At 38.8% G+C, this 22,760-nt stretch overlaps 2 protein-coding genes across 2 annotated transcripts; one reads left to right on the top strand and one right to left on the bottom strand.

Moving 5' to 3' along the window:
* The first annotated feature begins 10,167 nt into the window (after positions 1 to 10,167).
* On the top strand, positions 10,168 to 12,214 carry LOC135698361 (uncharacterized). Its single transcript, XM_065218278.1, has 4 exons — positions 10,168 to 10,621; positions 10,765 to 10,842; positions 10,901 to 11,989; positions 12,049 to 12,214. Exons 2-4 carry the CDS (start codon positions 10,813 to 10,815, stop codon positions 12,211 to 12,213), a joined length of 1,284 nt encoding a protein of 427 aa, XP_065074350.1. The 5' UTR covers positions 10,168 to 10,621; positions 10,765 to 10,812; the 3' UTR covers position 12,214.
* A 40-nt stretch (positions 12,215 to 12,254) lies between these two features.
* Positions 12,255 to 18,561, bottom strand: LOC135698360 (phospholipid-transporting ATPase ABCA3-like). Its single transcript, XM_065218277.1, has 10 exons — positions 18,223 to 18,561; positions 17,694 to 18,137; positions 17,435 to 17,636; positions 17,101 to 17,379; positions 16,651 to 17,038; positions 15,193 to 16,585; positions 14,681 to 15,134; positions 13,773 to 14,622; positions 12,657 to 13,707; positions 12,255 to 12,594 (listed from the first exon to the last, which is right to left on the bottom strand). The coding sequence occupies exons 2-10, from the start codon at positions 17,903 to 17,905 to the stop codon at positions 12,423 to 12,425; spliced, it is 5,001 nt and encodes a 1,666-aa protein (XP_065074349.1). The 5' UTR covers positions 17,906 to 18,137; positions 18,223 to 18,561; the 3' UTR covers positions 12,255 to 12,422.
* Positions 18,562 to 22,760: the final 4,199 nt, after the last annotated feature.

Genomic DNA, 22,760 nt, shown 5'->3' with positions numbered 1-22,760 from the left:
TTATAACTGCAGAATAAAACCAAAACAAAACATGCAATTATGTTTTATGGTGTGCTTTTCATGACCAATACAAAACTTGAAGCAGTCTTAGACCTTCATTAAAGCCTCATTACAACTATCATCTTTATCAGAAGCCTAAGATTCACAGATAAGAAATATACTACAACAATAACAAAAAATACTCTGAAAATTGTTACCAATATAAAAAAAAAACAAATCTATTCAGATACATGAAATGAAAACCTCTTAAGTGCATTTGAACACGATGAAGATTAGACGATCGCCAATCTGAAACTTCTGGAGGATCTACAGTTATGGGCTCCCTCATATAACATAAGGCACAGTGCGGTGAAGGAGCTCTTAAAAATATTGAGCAAGCGGCTTTCCGATACACTTCCGAAAGATCCACGAACCCTTCTTAAAACAACGCAGACAGTTTCACTAAATCCGGTTGGAGATTGCCAGTATTGATATCACGACTTTAAACCTTCTATTGAAAAAGCTTTTAGTGGACCCAATAAGCATTTCTTACATCTTGATTACACGAAAAAATAGGAGGATCGCTTGGAATTTTGACTTTTTGACAGGTTGCCAAGGTTTTTGTTTTGTTTTGATTCGATGTACCTAATAAAACCAGCAAGCTAGTTATAGAGCTTAAATATAATTTAACGCTCTCAATTTGGACTGCGAAATGCTAAGATACAATTATTAGGTCTGAGAGGGTATGTTATATTGAGGTATTTTTAAGGCGTAGCAAGTTATAACGAAAAAAATGTCGCCGAATGAAAAAAAAAAATCACACAGTATGAATGATTACGCTTTAATTGATAGGCGATAAAACACTTTCATATAGGGGAAATGACGGCTTCGGCATGCCAGACTATTTTCGGCAACCCAAATTGAAACACTATTTTCACTGGATTTTCTGACGAAAACACTCTGCTGAATGCACGCAAACGATTGTTTATGCTTTCAGCTTTAATTTGACTATATTTTTACCACTAAGAAAAAGCAATCTAGCAAGGTTTTCTTGAAATGAAACAAACGCACTACAAATTGTAGCTGATTTCGAGTTGCCGACAATAGAACAGCAGATTTACATGCAGTTCAAATGGAACGGTTGCCGAAGAAAAACTATTTGCCGACAATACTCGCTCTCACTAGAGATGATTGGAGCTTTGTAAAAGCGTTTCAAAACAGTTTTTGACAATTCTTTCGACTGAAATTGTTAGAGCAGCTGGCAGCAAAAGATTGTAAACAAACCAATACTGCATATGTGTGCGTTCCATAGAGAAAAGGGCTATAGAAAGAAGGTCGCTGCTTAGGTTGCCGAGAATACGTAAATTCCCCTATCTATGTATCATTTAATAATATGTTACTGGTTATTGCTCAACATTAGTAACAGTTTTGTACTAAATAGATGATCTTTTAATGACTCTTTAGTGCATGGTGCTAATGCAGACTAATTAAAAATATCCTTATATTTTAGTATCCATATGGCGCACTGAATTTATGCTCTTATTTCGTATAAAAATCACCACAAATATTGCACGGCATGCTCTTAAACATATACAGATTGGTAAAAAATTGTAATAATGTCGTCTTATTTTCAATATACAATAATATCAACTATTATAACCAACTGACAAGGATCATGATTTCACATCAAACACCGAAAGAATAAAACCACAATAAAATATGTCTCAATATTAACTATCATCCATAAAAACCCAACTTAAAACCTTCAAGGCTGTCAAAATGTTTTGCGCATCATGTGTTATCAACTTCTTCAGGAGCGGTTTATGCGGTTGTAATATAGTTTTATGGTAGTCATCAAAAGGTTGTTAAAACTTTCTGACCAGGAGGAGGTTTTAAGCTTTCATTTTTAACAACCACGTGTAGATTGTGATAAAACTGACATAAAACCTATGCTCCTAAGGTAGTTCGCATATCAAGTTTTAATGACTGCATTAAAACTGGTCCAATTGGCCATGACATGGCTTTATAGCGGTTGTTAGGAGGTCGTTAAAGCAATGTGGTCGTCAGTGAAGGTTTTATAATTTGGTTATATCAACTGTTATAAACCTTCAATAAAACAAAAATTGTTGCTTGGGTATTGTCACACATAAACTGTTATGCGCCTTTAACCAGAAATCAGGTAAGAGACCCTTCAACTTCATGGCTTAACCAACATGTCCTCAGGATGTTTAAAAATCGTTCAGAAGCATATGACTGTTGGAAATGAAGCTACGCAACATAACTAGCCGTAAGGTTAAAAACACTAAACGTGAACTTTGCTTCCCAACTTAGTACATTTCTTCCTGCTAAATAACTTTGGGTTAATATTAAGTGACTCGGGTTAAAAGGTTCCAATATGAATGTTGGTGGTGGTGATGTCACTGCTGATTCATTGAATTGTTATTTTGTTTCAAATTTTGTCCCATCATCGTTCATTGAAACTGAGCAAGCTGATGAACTTTCTGCTAATTTTTCATTCAGTGGTATTAGGGTAGGTGTTCCAGTAATAGTGGTGTACCTGTAGGTGCGGTATGGAGGTTGTGCCGGAATAGTGAGAAGGACCCGGATAAAATTATTTTTCATCGGTAGCTCTCCTAAAATACAGCATATTTGCATATTTCAAACTTAAAATATGTTAATTTTTTTAATAATTAATTTTCCTTAAGATTTTCACTCTTTTGCACCTATAGTTGCGGTAGTGTTCCTATAATAGTAGAACCTATAAGAAACCAACGCATACCACTATTATAGGAACCAAAGTTAGCAACTACCACAACTACTGGAACAGTGTTCCTATTAATGGAGGACGATCTTTCTAAAAATTTATGCAATTTTATTACAATGTAATATTTTTCTATGAAAATAGAGGTTGAAAGCTATAGATTGACGTATAACAATTGTATATACATCGTATATTTATTTTTTTAATTGATAAATTGGCTTAGTACCTCCACTACTGGCTCACCCACTCTACTAGTAACGATATTTCCCTCCCCTTGGCTAGTTTTTAAAATGGACGTTAGTGGGCGGGCCTAATCTTATGCTTCATAGTGGAGCGTTGGAGACGATTGGTTTAGGTCCGGCATCGTTGGATCATGCCATGACAGAATAGCGTCATGAGCATGCGATGAGGATTACTGAGCGTCCCCTCTCTGATGAACCATTGCATGAGAGAACCAAAATTCTAGTTTGAAGTCATATTATCACACCTGTTACTCCTTTTTTTAAGAGCCGCGTCGTAGAACGCTTACGTATAAGCACTGACGTTGGGAGCGATACTGGCAGGTTTTTCCGCAGATCACTGTTATTTTATTTATTTTACACAGATATATTTATTTGGGTTTGCACGGGAACTATACCATTGAAATATTTGAGAAAGTGCCCAATAGTGCTTCAGTTTGGTTTGGGATAAGTGTTTGAACTATGGTTTAGGATTTCTACTGTGGCGTGCTTCTATTGTGACACATCCATACGTGATTTTGTGGGACGACATAGTGGAAACGTGTGACCTGGGACGGACGGAATACCACCCCTGTTGCTGAAAAACTGTTCAAGAGAACTAGCGAACCCAATTGCTCGCTTATTCAACCGATCACTTCACGAAAGAACCTTTCCGACAGCATCGTTCCTATTCACAAATCTGGCAACTGTAATCAGGTGACAAATTATCGCGGCGTATCTATACTTTGCTGTCTCAGCAAAGTGTTTGAAAGACTGGTGCACAACGTGCTATACAACGTAGCGTCCCCTATCATCTTTGATGGTCAGCATGGCTTTATGAAGCATCGTTCTACAACAACGTTACGTCACCGCACTGTCCTGCGAAGTAGAAGAGAGGTGGCAAGTTGACGCGGTGTATGTTGACTTTACTAAAGCCTTCCACACTATACCGCACATTCTAGCCGTGGAAAAACTGAAGCACATAGGTTTTCCAGATTGGATTACAGAGTGGATATATTCGTACTTGTGCTCCTTATTCTGACCATGCAAGCTCATAGGATTGGAACCACTATCTGTCAGACGAGTAACGATGCAGCGGCTATTTATTTTCGATGTCATTGGAGGATCTATCGATGCCCTGAACTTCTCGCACAGATCCCGCTTAGTACCACAGAACAAACCCATACCACAGAACAAACTACGGCTACAACAACCCTTTTGATTCGTGTCTTCGCTTGTTCAATGTTGTCTGTAACGAATTCGATTTTAACTTGATTAAAAACGTTTTTAGAAATAGGATTAGTAGTAATTTCTAGTTTATAAGTAAAATAGTTCAGTCTAGTAGACTAGTCGAAGACGGTGATAAATAAATAAATAAATGTAAATTAAAAATCAGCTAGGAAACTTTGAAGTTAGTAAGTGAAGCATTTTAGTCACTTGAAGGTGTCACCTGGGACGAACTAATAAATATAGGGCAAAGACAAAAACAAATTGAAACACGATAAATTTGAGATTACATGCACAAGTGCAGGTGCTTAATAAAGCATGGGTTATAATTGATAAGGTAGATTTGAGATTTCAATTATTTATTTAACATTAAGTAGATAAACAAAAGAGTTAGGACGCGGGAGTCCGCTTAAGGAGGCAACTAGGCTTTAAAGCAACTGGCCACTAGCCTTTTCATATATTGTCTGTTTATTTGGACGATTGCTTTAAAATATCAATTTGGTATATAGGGGAATTTACGTATTCTCGGCAACCTAAGCAGCGACCTTCTTTCTATAGCCTTTTTCTCTAAGGAACGCACACATATGCAGTATTGGTTTGTTTACAATCTATTGCTGCCAGCTGCTCTAACAATTTCAGTCGAAAGAATTGTCAAAAACTGTTTTGAAACGCTTTTACAAAGCTCCAATCTTCTCTAGTGAGAGCGAGTATTGTCGGCAACCAGTTTTTCTTCGGTAACCGTTACATCTGAACTGCATGTAAATCTGCTGTTCTATTACCGGCAACTCGAAATCAGCTACAATTTGTAGTGCGTGTGTTTCATTTCAAGAAAACCTTGCTAGATTGCTTTTTCTCAGTGGTAAAAATATAGTCAAATTGAAGCTGAAAGCATAAAGAATCGTTTGCATGCATTCAGCGAAGTGTTTTCGTAAGAAAATCCAGTGAAAATAGTGTATCAATTTGAGTTGCCGAAAATAGTCTGGCATGCCGAAGCAGTCATTTCCCATGTGAAAGGATGAATCAGTGCGAGATGGATTTTCGATTTCTTTACATTTTGCAGCACAAATCTAGTACTATGTGTCATTTCCCCAAAACCCCCCAATAACCGACCTCTTCAATCCCTTCCTCTTCCCATGGCGTTCAAGTGGTCCGCATATACTATTCAGCCATTACCATTCTTTTATCCTCGGCTTTGGATTGACACCAAACGCTGCAAAATGAAAGAGAGGTATTACTAGTAAATTTGAAAATATTGTGCACGACATATTTGAAATGTCCTTTATACTAAACGTCAAAGTTCGTCCACTTCTTTTGTCAAGGTTTAGTAGAAAATTATTTATTGAATTATTTAATGAACCAAATTACCAAATTCATATAATTGTGAAACACAACATCAAATAACCAGTAGGAGAATTATTTATGGGATTTGTTGAAATTTACTTATGGCAGCTGATAGCACATGATAGCTTCACAATAACAGCCGCTTCCGGGGTACTTACCAGCAATAACTTCCTTCTAATAATAGATATTCGGATAAAAATTAGTTTTCCACCACGATGAAAATGTATCGCGTTTGCCAGTCACACGAGCGCTTGAGTACGAACGATGTTTTTCAAACGCTGAAGCAAGCGATGTTCGAACGTAAACATTGCACTCATGCTGGGGTGCAAGTTCATTTGCCTGAGTGCATGCGTGAACATAGAGTGAACGCTCAGGTAAGTGCAAAAACCTGCTTGCACTTCAGTGCTATGCTGCACCTTGAAGACTGTGTGCTTTATAATCTGGTTATCGTAAAAACTGCAGCACGATTACAGCTCTTATAAAAATTGAAGACGATTTGAAATACTCTTGATAAGAAAATGTTAACCGTGATGGCGCTCTTAGATTTCAGCAAAGCTTTTGATTCAATTGATCATCGGAAACTCTGCAATAAGCTTGCTAATTGTTTTAGAATTGGTCATTCCTCAGTGAATTTAGTCGAATCATAATTGGCTGGCCGATCACAGTATGCTGAATTTAATAACATGCTATCCAATTACGTACATGTACTGAGCTGAGTGGGGTTCATCAGGGATTCATCCTGGGACCCCTCCTTTTTGCTATGTTTATCAATGATATGCCCAATGTTTTATTAAATTGTTTAAATTCAACTTATATGCAGATGACTGTCATCTATACATCTCTGACAAATTGAATAATATTTTTGAAACTATATCATTATTAAATAGTGATATAGAAAATATCTTAAAATGGTGTGAAACTAATGGTCTTATTTTGAACATGGCAACAAAACAAATTTTTATTATTAGATCAAAACGAACTGGTATTCAGAATATCCCTTTAGTTATAGTGGGTGCTGATATCATTATGTATTCTGACACAATTAAAAATCTTGGTATTGTAATGGATTGCAACCTCAACTGGAATGCTCAAGTCAATGCTGTGTGCTGCAAAGTGTAATGTACGCTTCACTCCCTAATTTTGTTACGTCACTCCACGCCTCAACATATCAGACTTCAGCTGGCTAGATCCTTGATCATTCCGTTATTTTTGTACGGGGATATTATGTTTAGCTTAACTTCTAAGACAAATACAAAGAAATTAAACTTGGTTATCAGATACGAGCACGACCTGCGGAAATACGATCACATCTCTAACATTTCTAATTTATTACTCGGGTACGATTTCGTCAACCACATGAAACTTAGAATGAGTATTCAAACTTTTAAAATTTTAAACGAAAGTCCGATATATCTTCGAAACTTCTTTATTCACTCACAATCTTCTAGGTCAAGTGTTTTAATTATTCCAAGATGCTCAAGCAATAGCGGATGGAGTTGTATTGCCAAAAACGGGTAGGTACCGCCCCTGTTTTTTTTTTTTTGAAAATTGCTGGAAAATCATGGAATTTTGTTTTTTTTTTTCATTGAGTCGACACCCTGTAATAAAGGGTGTCCACGATGAAATTGCCACACACAAAATTGATTCGCAAAATTCGAGTTTTCATCCGATTGCCATCAAATTTTCAGGGATTGAGAAATAACTATTAAACTTCATTTTACCATTTTACTCGTATTTTATTTACAGTCCATACGCAAATGCCCGCACCTTGGCCTTAACCCCGGCCATAAGATTCTGCACAACCTGTTAATCAACCGTTTTTTGCATGTAAACCCATACTTTCTTCAGTTCCTCGACTGTCTTCACTACCTTAGGTCGTTTAAGAAGGTGCTGCTTCATAATCGCCCAGTACTTCTCGATGGGGCGGAGCTCCGGAGTGTTGGGAGGGTTGAACATTTTCGGCACGAAATTGACCTTATTGTCCGCATACCACTTCAGCACGTCCTTGGAGTAGTGGCATGAGGCCAAATCCGACCAGAAGATTGTTGGGACGTTGTGGGCCTTCAGGAGAGGAAGCAGCCGCTTCTGGAGGCACTCTTTTATGTACACCTGTCCGTTCATCGTGTCCTGGGTCACGAAAGGTGCACTCCGCTTCCCGCACGTGCATATGGCTTGCCAAACCAGGAATTTCTTCGCAAATTTGGACATCTTCTGAGTGCGGACATGCTCCGGAACGCTGAACTTATCCTTGACCGTGAAAAACAGGTTGCCGGGGATCTGTTTGAAGTCGGCCTTCACATATGTTTCGTCGTCCATGATGCAGCATTCAACTTTCGTCAGCATGTTGAGGTACAACTTCCTGGCACGGGTTTTGGCGGACTTGTTCTGCTTCTCGTCGCGATTAGGGGCCTTTTGTACCTTGAACGTTCGAAGCCCAGCCTTAGTTTTGGCCTTCTGGACAAAACTTCGGCTTAGGTGCAACTTCTTAGCCACATCCCTAACGGAGGCGTTCGGATTTCGGTTGAAGGCCCCAACTACGCGGTTGTGATTTTTGGTGTTGTACGGAATACTGTTTCCTTCACTTCTGGGCTTCCGATCGGTGGTCAACCGTTCCTCGAACCGCTTAATCACTCGCGACACCGTGGAATTCGCGATTCCCAACGTTTTAGCGATGGAACGATGCGAGAGATCCTTGTTCTTGTGATGAATGCGCAAGATTTTATCACGCACGAGCTGTTCTTTCGACTCCATTTCTGCGAGTTTTGATCACAGGACTTTAAAACTTGCAGGATGTAAATAATGCACTATGAACTAAATCCACCCAAATTTTCATTAAATTCTACCATACGGTTAAAAAGTTAGAGCAATTTCATAGTGTGGCAATTTCATCGTGGACACCCTTTATAAAAGTGAAGCGCCTCTATCAGCGTAGTTCCCAATTAAACCTGAATAGAATGGCACAGGCTTGTTGGTCTAAACCAATACCATAATTTTGTTGAAAACAGTACAGCTTTATATATTGAAACACATGAGATAATCCGTCACAGCCACTATAAGTGAACGTCCCATAAGCTGTAGGTATCCTTATTCGCAATTATTCATTCCGCTTATAACCGGGAATAAGGATTCCTGACTGTAATTCTGCTTTATCCGATCGTAAGTGATAGCGAATCCTGATCTAAAAATAACCCACCTCACTTACACAACTATTCTTCCCGTGATAGCCGTGGAGATGTAAAGGTGTATTTGGTCCCTCTCCCAAAATACCGTGAGGACGTGGTTTGTGCTCTTATTGATCTTATAAGTACAGTGGTGGCCTTAATTAGCACGATAGGTCGATTTTCATACAAACTAGCCAACTTTGGCATGTTGCAGCTATCTTTTGTTATGATCAATTGAGCTGACATCAAGGTTACAATTACTCATTTCAGCTAAAATAATGTTTTTCGGAATAATAAAACCAAAAGATGGTATGATGGCATGATTTACTTGTAACTTACAAGAAGAGGTTACAAAGTATGCGATTGAAACATAAAACCTGTAAATTTTGCTTTCTATGAGTTACAATCAGCGATTTGCTGATCGCTGAGTGAGTGAGTGAGTGTGTGAAAAATCGCTGATTGTGACTCTCATGAAGTGAAATAAACAGGTTTAATATGTCAAACACATTCTTTGCAACCTCTTCTTGTATCTTACCAATTCAAAATATGATCACAGCATCTAATTATTTCATAATTAAAAAAAAAAAACATTGTTTTAGCTGAAATGAGTATTTGCAACCTTGGCTGAAATTTTTTTTTTTTATTATAGTCATTCGTGACTTGTACGGGGGTGAGATTTGAACTCGTGACTTTGGCGTGAGAGGTATGGATGTTAACCACTACGCCGGGGTCGCCCCTACCTTGGCTGAAATTGTGACACAGAACTACAAATATGCTGAATTTTGCGTGTACGTAATATCAAATTATTGGAAGCGCTTACCGGAAATTGACGGGCTGGTTGAAAATGGCCAACTTATTAGCACATTTATAATTATTTACGATATACCTAGCCAACAATTTCCGAAATAATAAACTTCGGAAATTTCGAATTATAAATGTGCTAATTAGTTGACCATTTTCAACCCGCCCGTCAATTTCCGGCAAGCGCTTCCAATAATTTGATATTTCGTACTAACAAAATTCAGCATATTTGTAGTTCTGTGTCAAAATTTCAGCCAAGGTGGGGTCATAACAAAACATAGTTGCAACATGCCAAAGTTGACTAGTTTGTATGAAAATTAGCCTATTGTGCTAATTTGAAGGCCACCACTGTGGATTGAATTAGTGCGTGTTTGTATCTACATTCCAGATGGAAAGCTAATCCCATGCACCATCTTATATTGTTCTCTGTACTATTACACTAGTTCTGATCAATCACGCAGGAGCAAATTAACTTTAAAGGGCCAGTGCAGTATGAGATCGCAACCAAATTACCTCAAATTTTGGAAAAATGATGAGGATCTGATTTAGAATCGAATGAGCGAGGTGAAAATCGATATTAAGAACCACCCTATTACACAATTCATCTCTAGCGTTCCGAATCATAAGGGTCTAACGGCGATGATCGATTCTCTTCATCGATTTTCTCTTCACATTACCACAGTTCAGTGAACCATTTTTCCAATACAATATAGTGAAAGGTTGTATTAGCTAGCAAAAACAACATCAAAGACACCGATACATGTGAATCCAACCGAGTTATTAACAAATGAGAAAATCGATGACGAGAATCGATCAACGAAGTTAGGCCCTTATGATTCTGAACGTTTGATCTATGAAGCTTTCCCTCCATCCAATCCCAGTGAGTTCTGACTGCACTCAACTGGTGACAAAGCGTAAGAGAGCTCAGAGAAAATGTCAAATTCATCACGCTCTGTATGGTTCAGTCGGGCTCAAACGGTCATGTCAAGCAGATCAGCATTTTTTTTCCTCAGCCGGAATAGTTTGATAAAATTAAATCTGTAGTTTCAGAATTTCAATCAAGAACCTCACCACGTAGAAGAAACGCACCCAATTTGCTATAGATATTGAACCTCCGGATAATCGAACCAAAGGTGATATAAAGCATTAGTCAGTGCCGGATAAAGTAGCAAAACAAGGAATCATGTGATGCATTCAAATGTTTATTTGTATCCACTACCCTATATATGTTATTTCACTCATCTGGTGGTGCGTACACAATTGGATTTCGTAACAGCGATTGATAAGAAGTTTCAAGCCTGGTTCACAAAATCTCACCGGCTGAATGGCTTGTTTTGCTCATCTTCCTAATGAGGTTTGATTTTTAGTGGCCTAATTTGCGATAATAATTGAAAAAAAAAACTTTATTGCAGGTCCTCGAAAACGTGTTTCAGTATCTAGATTTCAAGAATCGTAAGAACCTTTCCTTAGTTTGTAGTCGATGGAATTACGTTCTGTTGTCGGAACGATATCTGAGAAAGCATGCTATCTTGCATATTGAGGGTTGTCGCGTGCTGGACGGAAAGACACAATTCAGAAGGGAATATGAAGCCTTATCGATTAAGTTGAATCGACAGTATTGCAATGAAATGGCGAAAAACCTTAGGTTGATTTATACCATTTGTGCGAGTCCTGTGTATCTAAGGGTAGAAAATTTGTGTACAGATCAAAGGTTTGGATTGATTTTTGATACAGTTTACTTCAGTCATGAAAATATAGAAAATTTACATTTGATAGGAACATGTAAGACGGAAAAAGGTTTCTTATGCAGTACCTTAAACAATCTTAAGGTGCTGAAAGTAGAATCTAATTACGTTGAATATTTTAGGTTGATTGCGCCAAACTTGGTCGAATTATATTTATATGTATGCTCAGAAGAACACATGGATCTACTACCCCAATTCGCCGACCAATTGAAGAAACTAGATATAGTATTTGATAGCAAAGATATTTATTACTTATACAACTTAAAATTTCCCCATATAACCGATCTGTCGGTTGATAGAAAATTGAAAGGAATGACCAAAAGTGAACAGGACATCAGCATCGCCTTCTATAAGCGATTTAAACAGCTTCAGAAGTTGAAGCTATCTGTAAAGTTCATCGACAGTTACGTAATGCAAATGATTTCAACGAGCATATCAAATTTGACCGAACTGACTTTGCAAGTAATCGAAGGAACGATCGAACTATCGAACATAAGTAAACTGGTGAACTTGGAGAAGTTGACCATCGAAGCAGAGAAAGTAAACCTTCTAGATGCCAAATTTCCACGCTTGAAGCAGTTGCTTCTTGGTTCTGCGAATTTTCGTACCGGTACTTATGTGTATGCCTTCGAAAGCCTTATGGTTTTTAATAAAATGCGAGTGCTTGCTCTACACAACGTCAAGTTCTATCCTGAAGTACTCAAACTAACCCCGTCGTATAATGTTGAAAAATTGTTTATAACGAATTTCAAAAGGGTAAGCTCCTCTAATGTCCTGCTCTTAGCACTCACTAACCCAGATATTAATCATTTCAGTTAGAAGAAACGCATTTGCAGATTCTTATCAAACGATTTCCCGCTATAAGGTGGCTCAAAATAGCGCATTGTCCTGGTTTCACGCAGCGCGAAGTTGAAAAAATCAAACGAATGAATCCCAAGATGTGCGTTGCTTTCGATGAAGTTTCCCAAGGACGTCTGTGATAAAAAAAAACCAATTCCAATATTGAAATGTGTCTGTGTTATATTATGTTTAGACTTTATTGCATAGATTTAATCTTTTGTTGTTTGTAGCAATTTTTAAGTATCACTGCCTGTATTGAAGCTTTAAGTATTCGAGCACCAGTTACACTGTCTACTATCGCTATTCGAGATAATTTATTTAAATACTGAGAAAGGAACACAGTTTTCAATCACTGCTGGTAAGCGGTCAACGCTAGAAATACTTGTTCGAGTGAGGTTTGACCTAGAGCATAGTCTTCGATCTCGAAGCGAGACTTGGCTTGCTCCATCAAGCCAAACATTGTAGACCATTTCAATGAAGTTTTCGTTATGTGATACGTGAGATAGTCCAAATACTGCTCTCTGAAAGTAATAGAAATAATCTTCTTGTCATATCGAAATTTTGAGTAGACTCAAATGCTTACCTCAGCCGAGCTCCGTCAAAATTGCTGTCAATATATTGCATGACTAGATTAGTTTTGTTCTCCATTTCTTCATTTTGACATTTTTTAAGTTTGATCGTCAGGAAGAATCCTTCCGTAAATTTGTTCTTCAGGTGCTGCGCAGAGCCAAGGCACTTGAATTCCCCGTTCACCATAATGGCAATACGCGTGCACAGTGCTTCACATTCCTCCATACTGTGCGATGTCAGCATTATCGCTTTCCCCATCATTCGTATCCGGCAAATAACGTTCCAGAAGTTTCGTTTAGCTCCCGGATCCATTCCCGTTGTCGGTTCGTCCAAATAGATTATCAATGGGTTTCCTATCAATGCTAAGGCAGTGCTCAATTTTCGCTTGTTTCCTCCACTGTACGTTTTTATTTGTTTATCAAGATGCTTCGAAAAATTTAGATCATTCGCTAATTTCACTGAAATCGGTTTTATACAGCTATTCGGTACACCTCTCAAAAGACCGAAAATTTTCAACGTTTCACGTCCGGTCAAATCTTCGAGTAACGCATCAAATTGTGGACAGTATCCGATCTTGGGGTTGACTTCGTTCATTCTCGTTCGCATACTTATTCCCCGAATCCAGGCGTCGCCGGATGAAATCTTTTCGTCCCCTGTTAGCATCTTGAAGGTCGAGGTCTTCCCCGCACCATTCACACCCAATAAACCAAAGCATTCGAAATCGTCCACCGTTAGGGTAAGTTCATTCACAGCCTGAAATGATCCGTAGTATTTTGATACGTCCTTCATCGCCAAAGTATGGTCGGTGAGAACAGCTCCTTGCATCGATGCTATCCGTTGTTTTTCTTCGTTTACGTCGGTATCTTCGTTGATTGCTACAGTTTCTTTAGATTCCGTAACGGCTGAAATCGGTGCACTCCCCCATGGTTTTTGACATTTGATGTTACAATCAAAGTATCTCAATTCTTTCAACAGTAGAATAGTGAATGAAACTATTCCAACCGCCAACATATACACCAGATTACGGCTTATTCCATTGGGTTGGAAAGAGAAGATTTCAGTGTCTGTAATGGCAGTAAAGGAATGTTGAATCGTTGATCTTTTTGAATGAGTCTCCATCAAAACTTACCGCAGCACCGTTTGTCAAAGTTGCAGAGAAGTTTGTCAGTGCAGAATGGCAATGCATCACATTGTGCTTCGCAGATCTGCTGTATCGTTAAGGCTAGATTTATGTTGTTCAAACTATGACTCAGAGCAAAATGCGGGAATATCATGTAGAACCATTCCAAGGTTTCTGCAACATCTTTCAGATTGAATTCACTGTACTTTAAAAGAAATATACCCGTAAAAATTACTGTTCCCGTAAAGATGTTAAATATCAACATCTTGATGAATCCAGTTGATGGTACTTGAAAAAAGTACGACCATAAATACGTGAACGGAATAACGGCTATTCCGAAGCATAGCATGACAACTACGACACGTGAAAGTTCTGCTGGCGTTGACCAACCTTCCTCCTGGAAAGCCGCTAGGGTCAGAATGTACAGTATCATCGCTAAAATGAATACTAAATAATCCCAAAGAAATGACACGGTCCAGAAGGTTATGGCATTGACTCCACTCACAAACTGTAGCAACTTAGCTCCGGATGACCTTTCCTTGATATAGAACATTATATACATGGCACCTACGAATGCCATTGCAAATCCTGTATTGAAAGCCAGTTGGAATCCCATGTTGCTACCGGCTTGAAGTCTCAAGAATCTGACTCGAGAACTATAAGGCAAAGGTTTGTTGACGACGTCCAGTGAACAGTTAGGGCAGAATGTTCTCAGTATCGCATTGTAGATCAAGTTCAGAGACAATGGAGCCGTGTGGTAGGCCTTATTATTGAACCAAGCAGTGAAGTTCTGTTCATTCTCGTTCAATGCTGCCCCAACCATGAAGGTGTTGTCCACTTTTTTGATATTCTCTATCGACTGAAAAAAAATCTCTTCGTTAGCATATAAGCGAGACATATCAATAATCAATACACACCTTGTTCAAAATAAACTCCGAGAAAGAGCTTGATATTGTCACGAGTTCATTTGTTGGAGAAATTTCTGCAAATAACTCCGCATAGCTTCTCGCCACTGTTGCATTTGGATTGGCAGTTTCCAGAACCGTTACAGTCTTTGCGTATGAATCAAACGATATATTCAGCGGAGGTAGAACAACGTTATTAGGGAATGAACGCACAATTATTATTATAACAATGATGTAGAACATGGACAACGTGGTTTGTAACAACGAAATTTTCCAGGCCCTGAGGTAGCTGAGGTATTTTTTTATGATCATAGATTTGATTTGATTAAAGGTCAATAGTTTCCCTGTGACAAGTGTGTAATGATCCTCGTGCTGTTCTGATTCGGGGTGTTTCAATCCGTTTGATTGCAAAAGGTGACCATTTGTTTCATCCGTCTTTTCAGTTGAATTCTCATCGCTTCCAAGCCTACAAAGAGGTTGGGATTTCAATAATGATTCACTTTCAAAGGGTCATACAAACTTACCTCATAAACACTTCTTCCAATGTGGACAAAGTAATGCCATAACTTGATATTCCACAATGATGTGTGTTTTCCTCTAAGTCAGCCAACAGCTGCTGAAAAACGTGGAGATACTCTTGTCTCAAAACGTAACTGAGCTCTGTACCAATATCCGTTTCTACTTCTATGCCAGGGATATACTTTTTCAGTAGACCGGTAAGTGTCGAAGGATTACAACCCGACTTTTTCACACAAATCAAGCGGTACCCTTGTCCAAATTTTTTCTTCAGAAAGAACGGTGATCCAACGGCCTTCAGATCTCCTTCAGCCATTATCGCCACTCGATCGCCAAGGATGTCCGCTTCATCCATAAAGTGTGTTGACAGCAGTATAGTCCGTCCAATTTTCTCCTGTTGCAGTAGGTTCCAGAGCACTCGGCGGGCTGCAGGATCCATTCCTGAGGTGGGTTCATCGCACAGCACAACTTTTGATCCCCCACATAATGCAATAGCAATCGATAGCTTCCGTTTCATTCCACCAGACAAGGTTTGCGATTGAGCGTTCCGTTTATCTTCCAACTCCAGAAGCATCAGGTACTTGTCGATTTCATTAGAGATTTGATTCTCTTCAAGACCCTTTAACTTGGAAAAGAACCGAATGTGTTCAGCTACCGTCAATTCATCGAACAGAACATTGTGCTGGGGACACAAACCCAATGAATTTCTGAGACTTTCAATATCGTATCGAATATCGGATCCATTGACAATGGCCGTACCAGACGTTGGTGGAAACAAACCAGTCAACATCGACATTGTGGTCGTCTTTCCAGCTCCGTTGTGGCCTAACAGTACGGATATTTGGTCTTCATATAAATTCAACGACAAGTCGTTGACCGCAACTTTTGAGCCTTTGTAAATTTTTGTCAACCCCAGTATTTTAATTCCAGCATGTTTTTCGGTTGGTTCTTTTTCCTCGTTATTCGTCCTATCCTTCCTGAGATATTCCCTGTCTAACGTATTCATCTGTGGATCATAAGCTTGGCGTGTGATCCAGAAATCTTTTGTGAATAAGAAATTCCACTTCTTGGGAATTCCAAACTCCCCTGGAGCTATTTGCTCAACGTAAAGCGCAACCAGTAAATAGAATAAGGCATCTATAATCAACATCATTATTATATGAGCAACAGTTAACTGATCATCCACGGTAACCGATGAGAACAGGTTAGACCACTGGAGGCCTATTGATGTTCCTTCGTGCTTCATTAGAAGCATGAATCCGTAACCCATTGCCGTGTTGCACCATAGACTGGAAGCCAGCTTTGCTCCCAGCGACATTCGATCGTAGTTTCCGAATGTAATGTTGTACGGCGTTAACGAATAGAACCAGATGATACCAGAAACTCCGGATGCAATGTTTGCTAAAAAGAGATTCAAAATAAATTTATTCACAAGTATAAACAAGTTGCACTTAACACTATTGTACCTTTCGAGAAAAATGTACTCAGCATGAAGCAAAATGTGATGGTTGTAATACTGTATATGAACAAGAATATCCAGATCAGCAGCCAGTTCGAAAATTCAAATATCGCGATATCCGTGTTTGTTGTAAGGCTCACGCACAGCAGGATGGTAATGAGAGAAATCGAGATCGATAGTAGGATAAGTGTCTTCACGAACCATGCCATCCAATGAAGCCAACCGCTGAGACCCATAATTTTCATAGATTCTTTAAGCTGTCGTTCTTTCTCCAAGGTTATAAATTTGACGGTGTTTATACAGGAGTAGAAAAATGCAATCATTATGATAGCAGGGAAAAGATTTTCAAGGCCTCTCAGTAATGGATCGTTGTAGAATGGTGGATAGGGGAATCGCTGGAAAATACGAAAATGTTTCAATATCGAAGTATGTAGTGAAATTGCACCGATAGACTCACCTGCAATGCAACAGTGGGCAGTTGATGCGTGTCATTTTTCATACCCAGTAGAGATCTTGAAATTGCATTTTGCACAGATGCAAATCCCTCAGCGTAGTAGTTTGCAGGATAACCACCATCAGTGTAGTTGACAGCTCGAGCACCATAAGTTTGAAATGGTGGAAATACTAGAAATGTGCGCCAATTTGCCCAGAATTCCGCTCCCGGGAGTACAGTGGTACGCATTTCACTTGGATAGCGTAGGGCGATCGATAAGTTATCCGGTAATTCTGAAATGTTCTGATATAAACATATTTAGACCTACCAACTTTATGATTTATGTCACTTGCATTACCTTAAGATGATCCCCAAATTCAATACCAGCTAGATAGTTGCTGGTTATCAACACATTGTTCATACTTTTCGTATCATTGAAACCTTTTATTCGAACATCTGTGCCAAGAGACCTTGCCGCCTTTTTCACCACTTGTTCAAATATTAGATTTTTCGGAGTAAATGCAAGCGTCAACTCAATGGGGTGATTTGTTATCATGGTTCTAAAAATGTAAAACTCTAGATCAACCTATTTCTCGTAACTCACTCCTACTACATACCGTATGCTAGCAATGCTGCTAACATTAAGGCTACTGAACGTGGTGGGTTTGCTGTAGGTGGATGGATTCACGAGTCCTCGGACCAAAATCAGCAACGAACAAGCCAGCACCGGAATGGTGATTTCGAAAATAGTCTGCACATAATGTCTCTTTTGGATGATCCAATTCTTCCACAGCAGCAGCTTGAACTTTTCCCAATCACTTGTTGTCATCCTGAACAGTATTAGGCTGCATCAACTGGACAACGGTGGTTTGCAAATGAAGCTGCGACAGCTTTGTCCGCAATAAACTAGGCTACCGAATAGGAATAGTGCAGCATAAAGAAAATTCCAATATAATTGCTTCTTGTCGATAATTGTGTTTTTTCCTTGGTCTCGCAATGTCAAGTCATGCAATGTGCAGAAAATGTTATCCAATAAAGGTCACTGGTGCTTTTTTTTTTATCTGCAATGAGAACAACGAAATCAAGCCTCAACATTTCTAACTTTTTCCTAAATTTCAATAAAATTTTAGTCGAATAATGACTCACTCGATGCTGGTTGTCATTTTTGCTGTCTACCACACTACAGCACCCAGTCTGGCGAACCGCGCTACGGTGGGAACTAGTGAATCACAAACAAACCACCAACAGAACACTGAACTATGCGGCATCAGTATTCCACCGATTGAGGAAGAACACATAAGATTTACTTGCGTTACGACATGCACAACCTCGGATTTTCCAACACTAGTGTGGTTCATGACGTCAAAAAGTAACGCCACTAATGTATATGTATCATGCGTATCATTTATTTAGTCATACTAATGCTTATGTTTACGTTTCCTATACGAAACACAGGCTCAGTCCAAAGCACGTGTCACGACTCTGTATTAGTGAGGCGTGATCATGCGCGTCAAGTCTATCGATTTGCCGGTAAGGAACGATCTCATTCATTAGGTCGTTTGGCCACGGATGTAATAAAGTGACATTATTTTACTTATCACAATCAATCAAACTCGTAATATGTTTTTAGAATAAGTTTTCCTTCAAGGACAACTACAAGACCTTGACCCATGAACACCACTCCCACACAATGCAAGTGCTTGTAAGATTGTTATGTATTTACAAATGCAAAAACAGCTGATTCTCGTCATGCACACTTTTGCAGCTTGCAGCTGATTCAATGCGTATGATGCAATGTATAAAGATTAAGTTTATAGTGATATTGTTGAACCCCTCAGTTGAAGAGCTGTGAAACTGGTGTTGTTTTTTGTATAGGGTAGGCACTCCTAGGCACAAATTTGCTAACACGATACATTAAGCCACAAAGAGACGACATTTTCCGTTGGACGTGTTCTACATGATCACCCCAAGAGAGCGTAGGATCTAACACCAAACCTAAGTGTTTGAAACTGGATACTTTTTCTATTACTTTAGATCCAATTGACATACTATTGTGCGGAAGATTTTTTTCCTTGGTGAGTGGACAACCACATATACCTATAGCCTTGGATAAGTTTAACGAAAGTATGCCAAAAACTGTTTTTCATCGCTTTTTTATCTGGTATGAAAATATTATTTGAATTCATGTTTAGGGTAAATGTTCCTATAGTTGTGGTATTTTAGAAGCGTTAGGTTCCTATAGTTTGTTTATTGAGTCTCCATGCACAACTATAAGAACCTAACGCTTCTAACGTACCGCAACCATAGGAGCGTTTCCCCTACTAGAAGCAATTTTGAATTCAATGATGGTCACATATCCAAGATCTGTTGCGAAACAGCCGAAATCTGGTCATATCCTTGAAATCGGTTCTGGTAAAGTGACCAGAATGTTAATCTTTTGAAAGACGTCAATACCCTTAATCTTCATGATTTTTCAGCGCGATGTCTCCAGAATTGTTTTCAGCATCATAAATTGCGATAGCCATCCTGGGGCAAGCCATTGTCAATGGTAGCTTTTTCAGGTCCACAGCTGATCTCCGTACAAACTTATGTGACCGCTCCAAATCACCTGGAACAGATTCCACCATGCCATGAAATGGCCGAATTCCAGCAGAAACCTGGCTCATTCGTCCCTACCGAATAATTAAAATTGTATTCGAAGTTTCATAGAATTTTGATAGTTAAAATCTGGAAATCGTTTATTTTTTCACTGTTTGGCGTGGAATGCTCCACTGCAGCATTCACGATGATCGAGGAACACAATAATTAGGAAGTTTATGTGTACCGTGAGGCACCCTAAATCCAATCAGTGCCTAACTCCGTTCACGTGGGTCAAAGCGTTGAATATCAAGCCGATTTGTCGTGAAACATCAGTAAAACTATGTAACTTGGTGCTCACACTACCACTGCGTTGTGAGAAAATTCCTAAATGGTCTGAACAGAGCATCCAGAACGTCTTTACTGCCGGTAGTCGCAATTCAGTCCCATTTGCATTTTTATCAATTTTGAGTTAGCATCATTATTCAATTTATCTTTGGTGGGCGTTGGCCAGATTTGGATTTTTCAGATATAATCCTAATTGGGACCTATATTATTAAATACTCTAGTAACCTCAAGTCCGTGCTCTGTCACAATGTTTCACTGTGATTAATCAACACTCAAATGGGTAAAATATCAAATTTGGAGCGAATTTGAAAGAAAGGGAGTGTAGAGCGCACTGTCCACTGGACGATTCTGAAACCTGGCCAAGTGAGCGGGGTATGGGTTTATTTGATTGAACGTCATTTCCAATTTATATATTGATACATTCAAACCATTGGCATTTGGTATTTCAGATAAGACAGAGATAGGATGCGGAGGGCCCGCTTAGGAGGAGCGTAACCCATGTTATGGTTTCCATTTATTAAATAGTTCAGATAGGCTAGAAATGACAGGTTTATAGTGAGAGAATGTACCATATTGGGAAAGCATAATGTTCATACTTGAAGGGTTCAGAGCGGCTGAGCTGTTCGGTTGTAGTTTGACCTTCCTTCAAAACCAATTTGGCTCTAGAACAACTTTAAACTTCTTCTGCATTATTCACATGTTGCAATTATTGAAAAAAAAACTCTATATAAAGTAGCTTTATACAATTAAATAGAAATGCCAAAATCTTACCGAGCAAATGCGGTTCTGATTACGGTTCAGTTTGTTGAGATTGGGTATTTTTTTTTTTTTTTACTTTATTATAGAGATTTTTAGCCATAGGCTAGTTCATCTCTTATATGAGATTGGGTATAGTTTCTGAGAATGGATTCCCATTTTGAAATAACTCAGATTAGCACAGAGTAATAGTTTTATTGCTAGGGAACTTTCTTTTGGGATCGTCTTTTTTCATACAATTCTCATTATTCATACTATATTAATCATGATCAGTCTTAGAAAATGTGATATGTTTGAGGTTTAACAGAAATCGGTAAATTGTATGGGGAGGATGCTCATTGAAGCTTCCGGCCCGCTAAAACAATGAGTCTTAAAGCAACGGAATCACCAAGTGGCACGGAATGACTATGTTGCATGACTTTGCAATTGGGGAAGGGGGGGGGGGGGGCTAATATGTCATTTGTTTTTGTATAATTTCAGGTGTTAATATACTGTACGGTTCAAACAATTATGGAACGGCCAATGTTTAGTGCCAGGTATCGGTATACCGTACGGATCAGCCATAGCGATGGACCTAGGAGGCAACAAATATTTTCGTTCTTTATTTTCTTTTCTTTCAGCTAATTGATATCTCTCCATCTCTTTCTATCCCTATTTAATGTATCGGTGTACTAGTGGACATTTTGCGCCAGCTAGCTACGATTGCGGCATACTATACCGTCTGGCATGTTTTAACGGTTAGGCTTGGTAGGTCCTCACCTAACACGATGGGTTGGCAGTGAGGATTGGGTGAGGGCTGATAAATTACAATTACTATTACATCATTATTCAGCTTATCTTTCTATGTTTTTTGAGATGTGCTATTGAAAAAAGGTGGTTTGTTCAAGAAAAATGAAAACCAATACCAAGTCAAATTGTCCCACAGCGAAAAGTAACCGCAAGTCAGTCCTATTAGAAAAAAATATGTCAGAAATGTTAGACAACACATCGCATCATGAGATTTGTCTCAAGATAGATTTTGTCCACTTTCCTTAGGGTATATGGTACATGTCCGGATGAGGCCAATATAGTTCTTACGATACTCAGTTTGACCGCCAATGGATATAGCTTTGAATTCTCATGTGATTTGATGTATCGCTTGAAGGATTTTGATTTGAAAGGGATTTACCACTTCCCCGGGGATACCCGGAACAAGTCCGGGTGTGGCCTACATGGTGCTGGTCACTCATCATGGCTCTTATTGATCTTATTTTTGAATTCTCATGTGAATTGATTTATCGCAAGGTGGGTTTGGCACGTTTATGAAAAGCTCTGGTTTGATGAAGACCCATACTCACCGGAATATGTTCCGGCCATTGCTCTGGAACCAGTGGAACAAATCCAGAAACATTCAATAACTTCTATGGAACCATGGTATCTTTCTACTGTTCAATACTGTGCTAAACTAATGCAGCATCGTCATGGAATTGTGACTGACCTGCGGTTATTTTTCTCGTTGACGTTAAATGTAATCGCAAGTCAGTCCCACTCAGATTTTGGCCATAAAATAAAAATTTCACGATGTTTTTCCAATATTTTTGGGTTAACATAGATGCATTCTATCACATAGTAGGTTTATTTTTAAATTTATTCCTCCAAAATAAGTGTCAAATCTGAAAACTTGTAAAATCTTTGAACGCCGTTGTCTCATTTCCAGTTTTTTACAGATGGGACTGACTTGCGATTATGGGCAGTTTAGCTCCAAAAAAACTTTATCATGAACGAAAATTTTCTAGGTTATCAGGGTTTAGAAGTACACACAACATTATCAAGCACACTGATCAGTTTTTTTACGACGAATTTTGGAATCACACGTTTTTTTTAAACCTTTTTACCCTTCTTACAAAGAAGGGTATAGATATCACTTGAAAAACCGACTATCGATCCGAGGCCCGGAGGGCCGAGTGTCATATACCATTCGACTCAGCTCGACGAGATCGGAACATGTCTGTGTGTGTGTGCGT

This window comes from Ochlerotatus camptorhynchus, unplaced genomic scaffold, assembly GCF_037179485.1.
Source record: "Ochlerotatus camptorhynchus isolate MF236.1 unplaced genomic scaffold, CSIRO-AGI_Acam_v1.1 ptg000085l, whole genome shotgun sequence".
NCBI lineage: Eukaryota > Metazoa > Arthropoda > Insecta > Diptera > Culicidae > Ochlerotatus > Ochlerotatus camptorhynchus.
The sequence above is the reverse complement of the archived record's forward strand: the minus strand, read 5'-3'. Positions and strand labels throughout refer to the sequence as shown.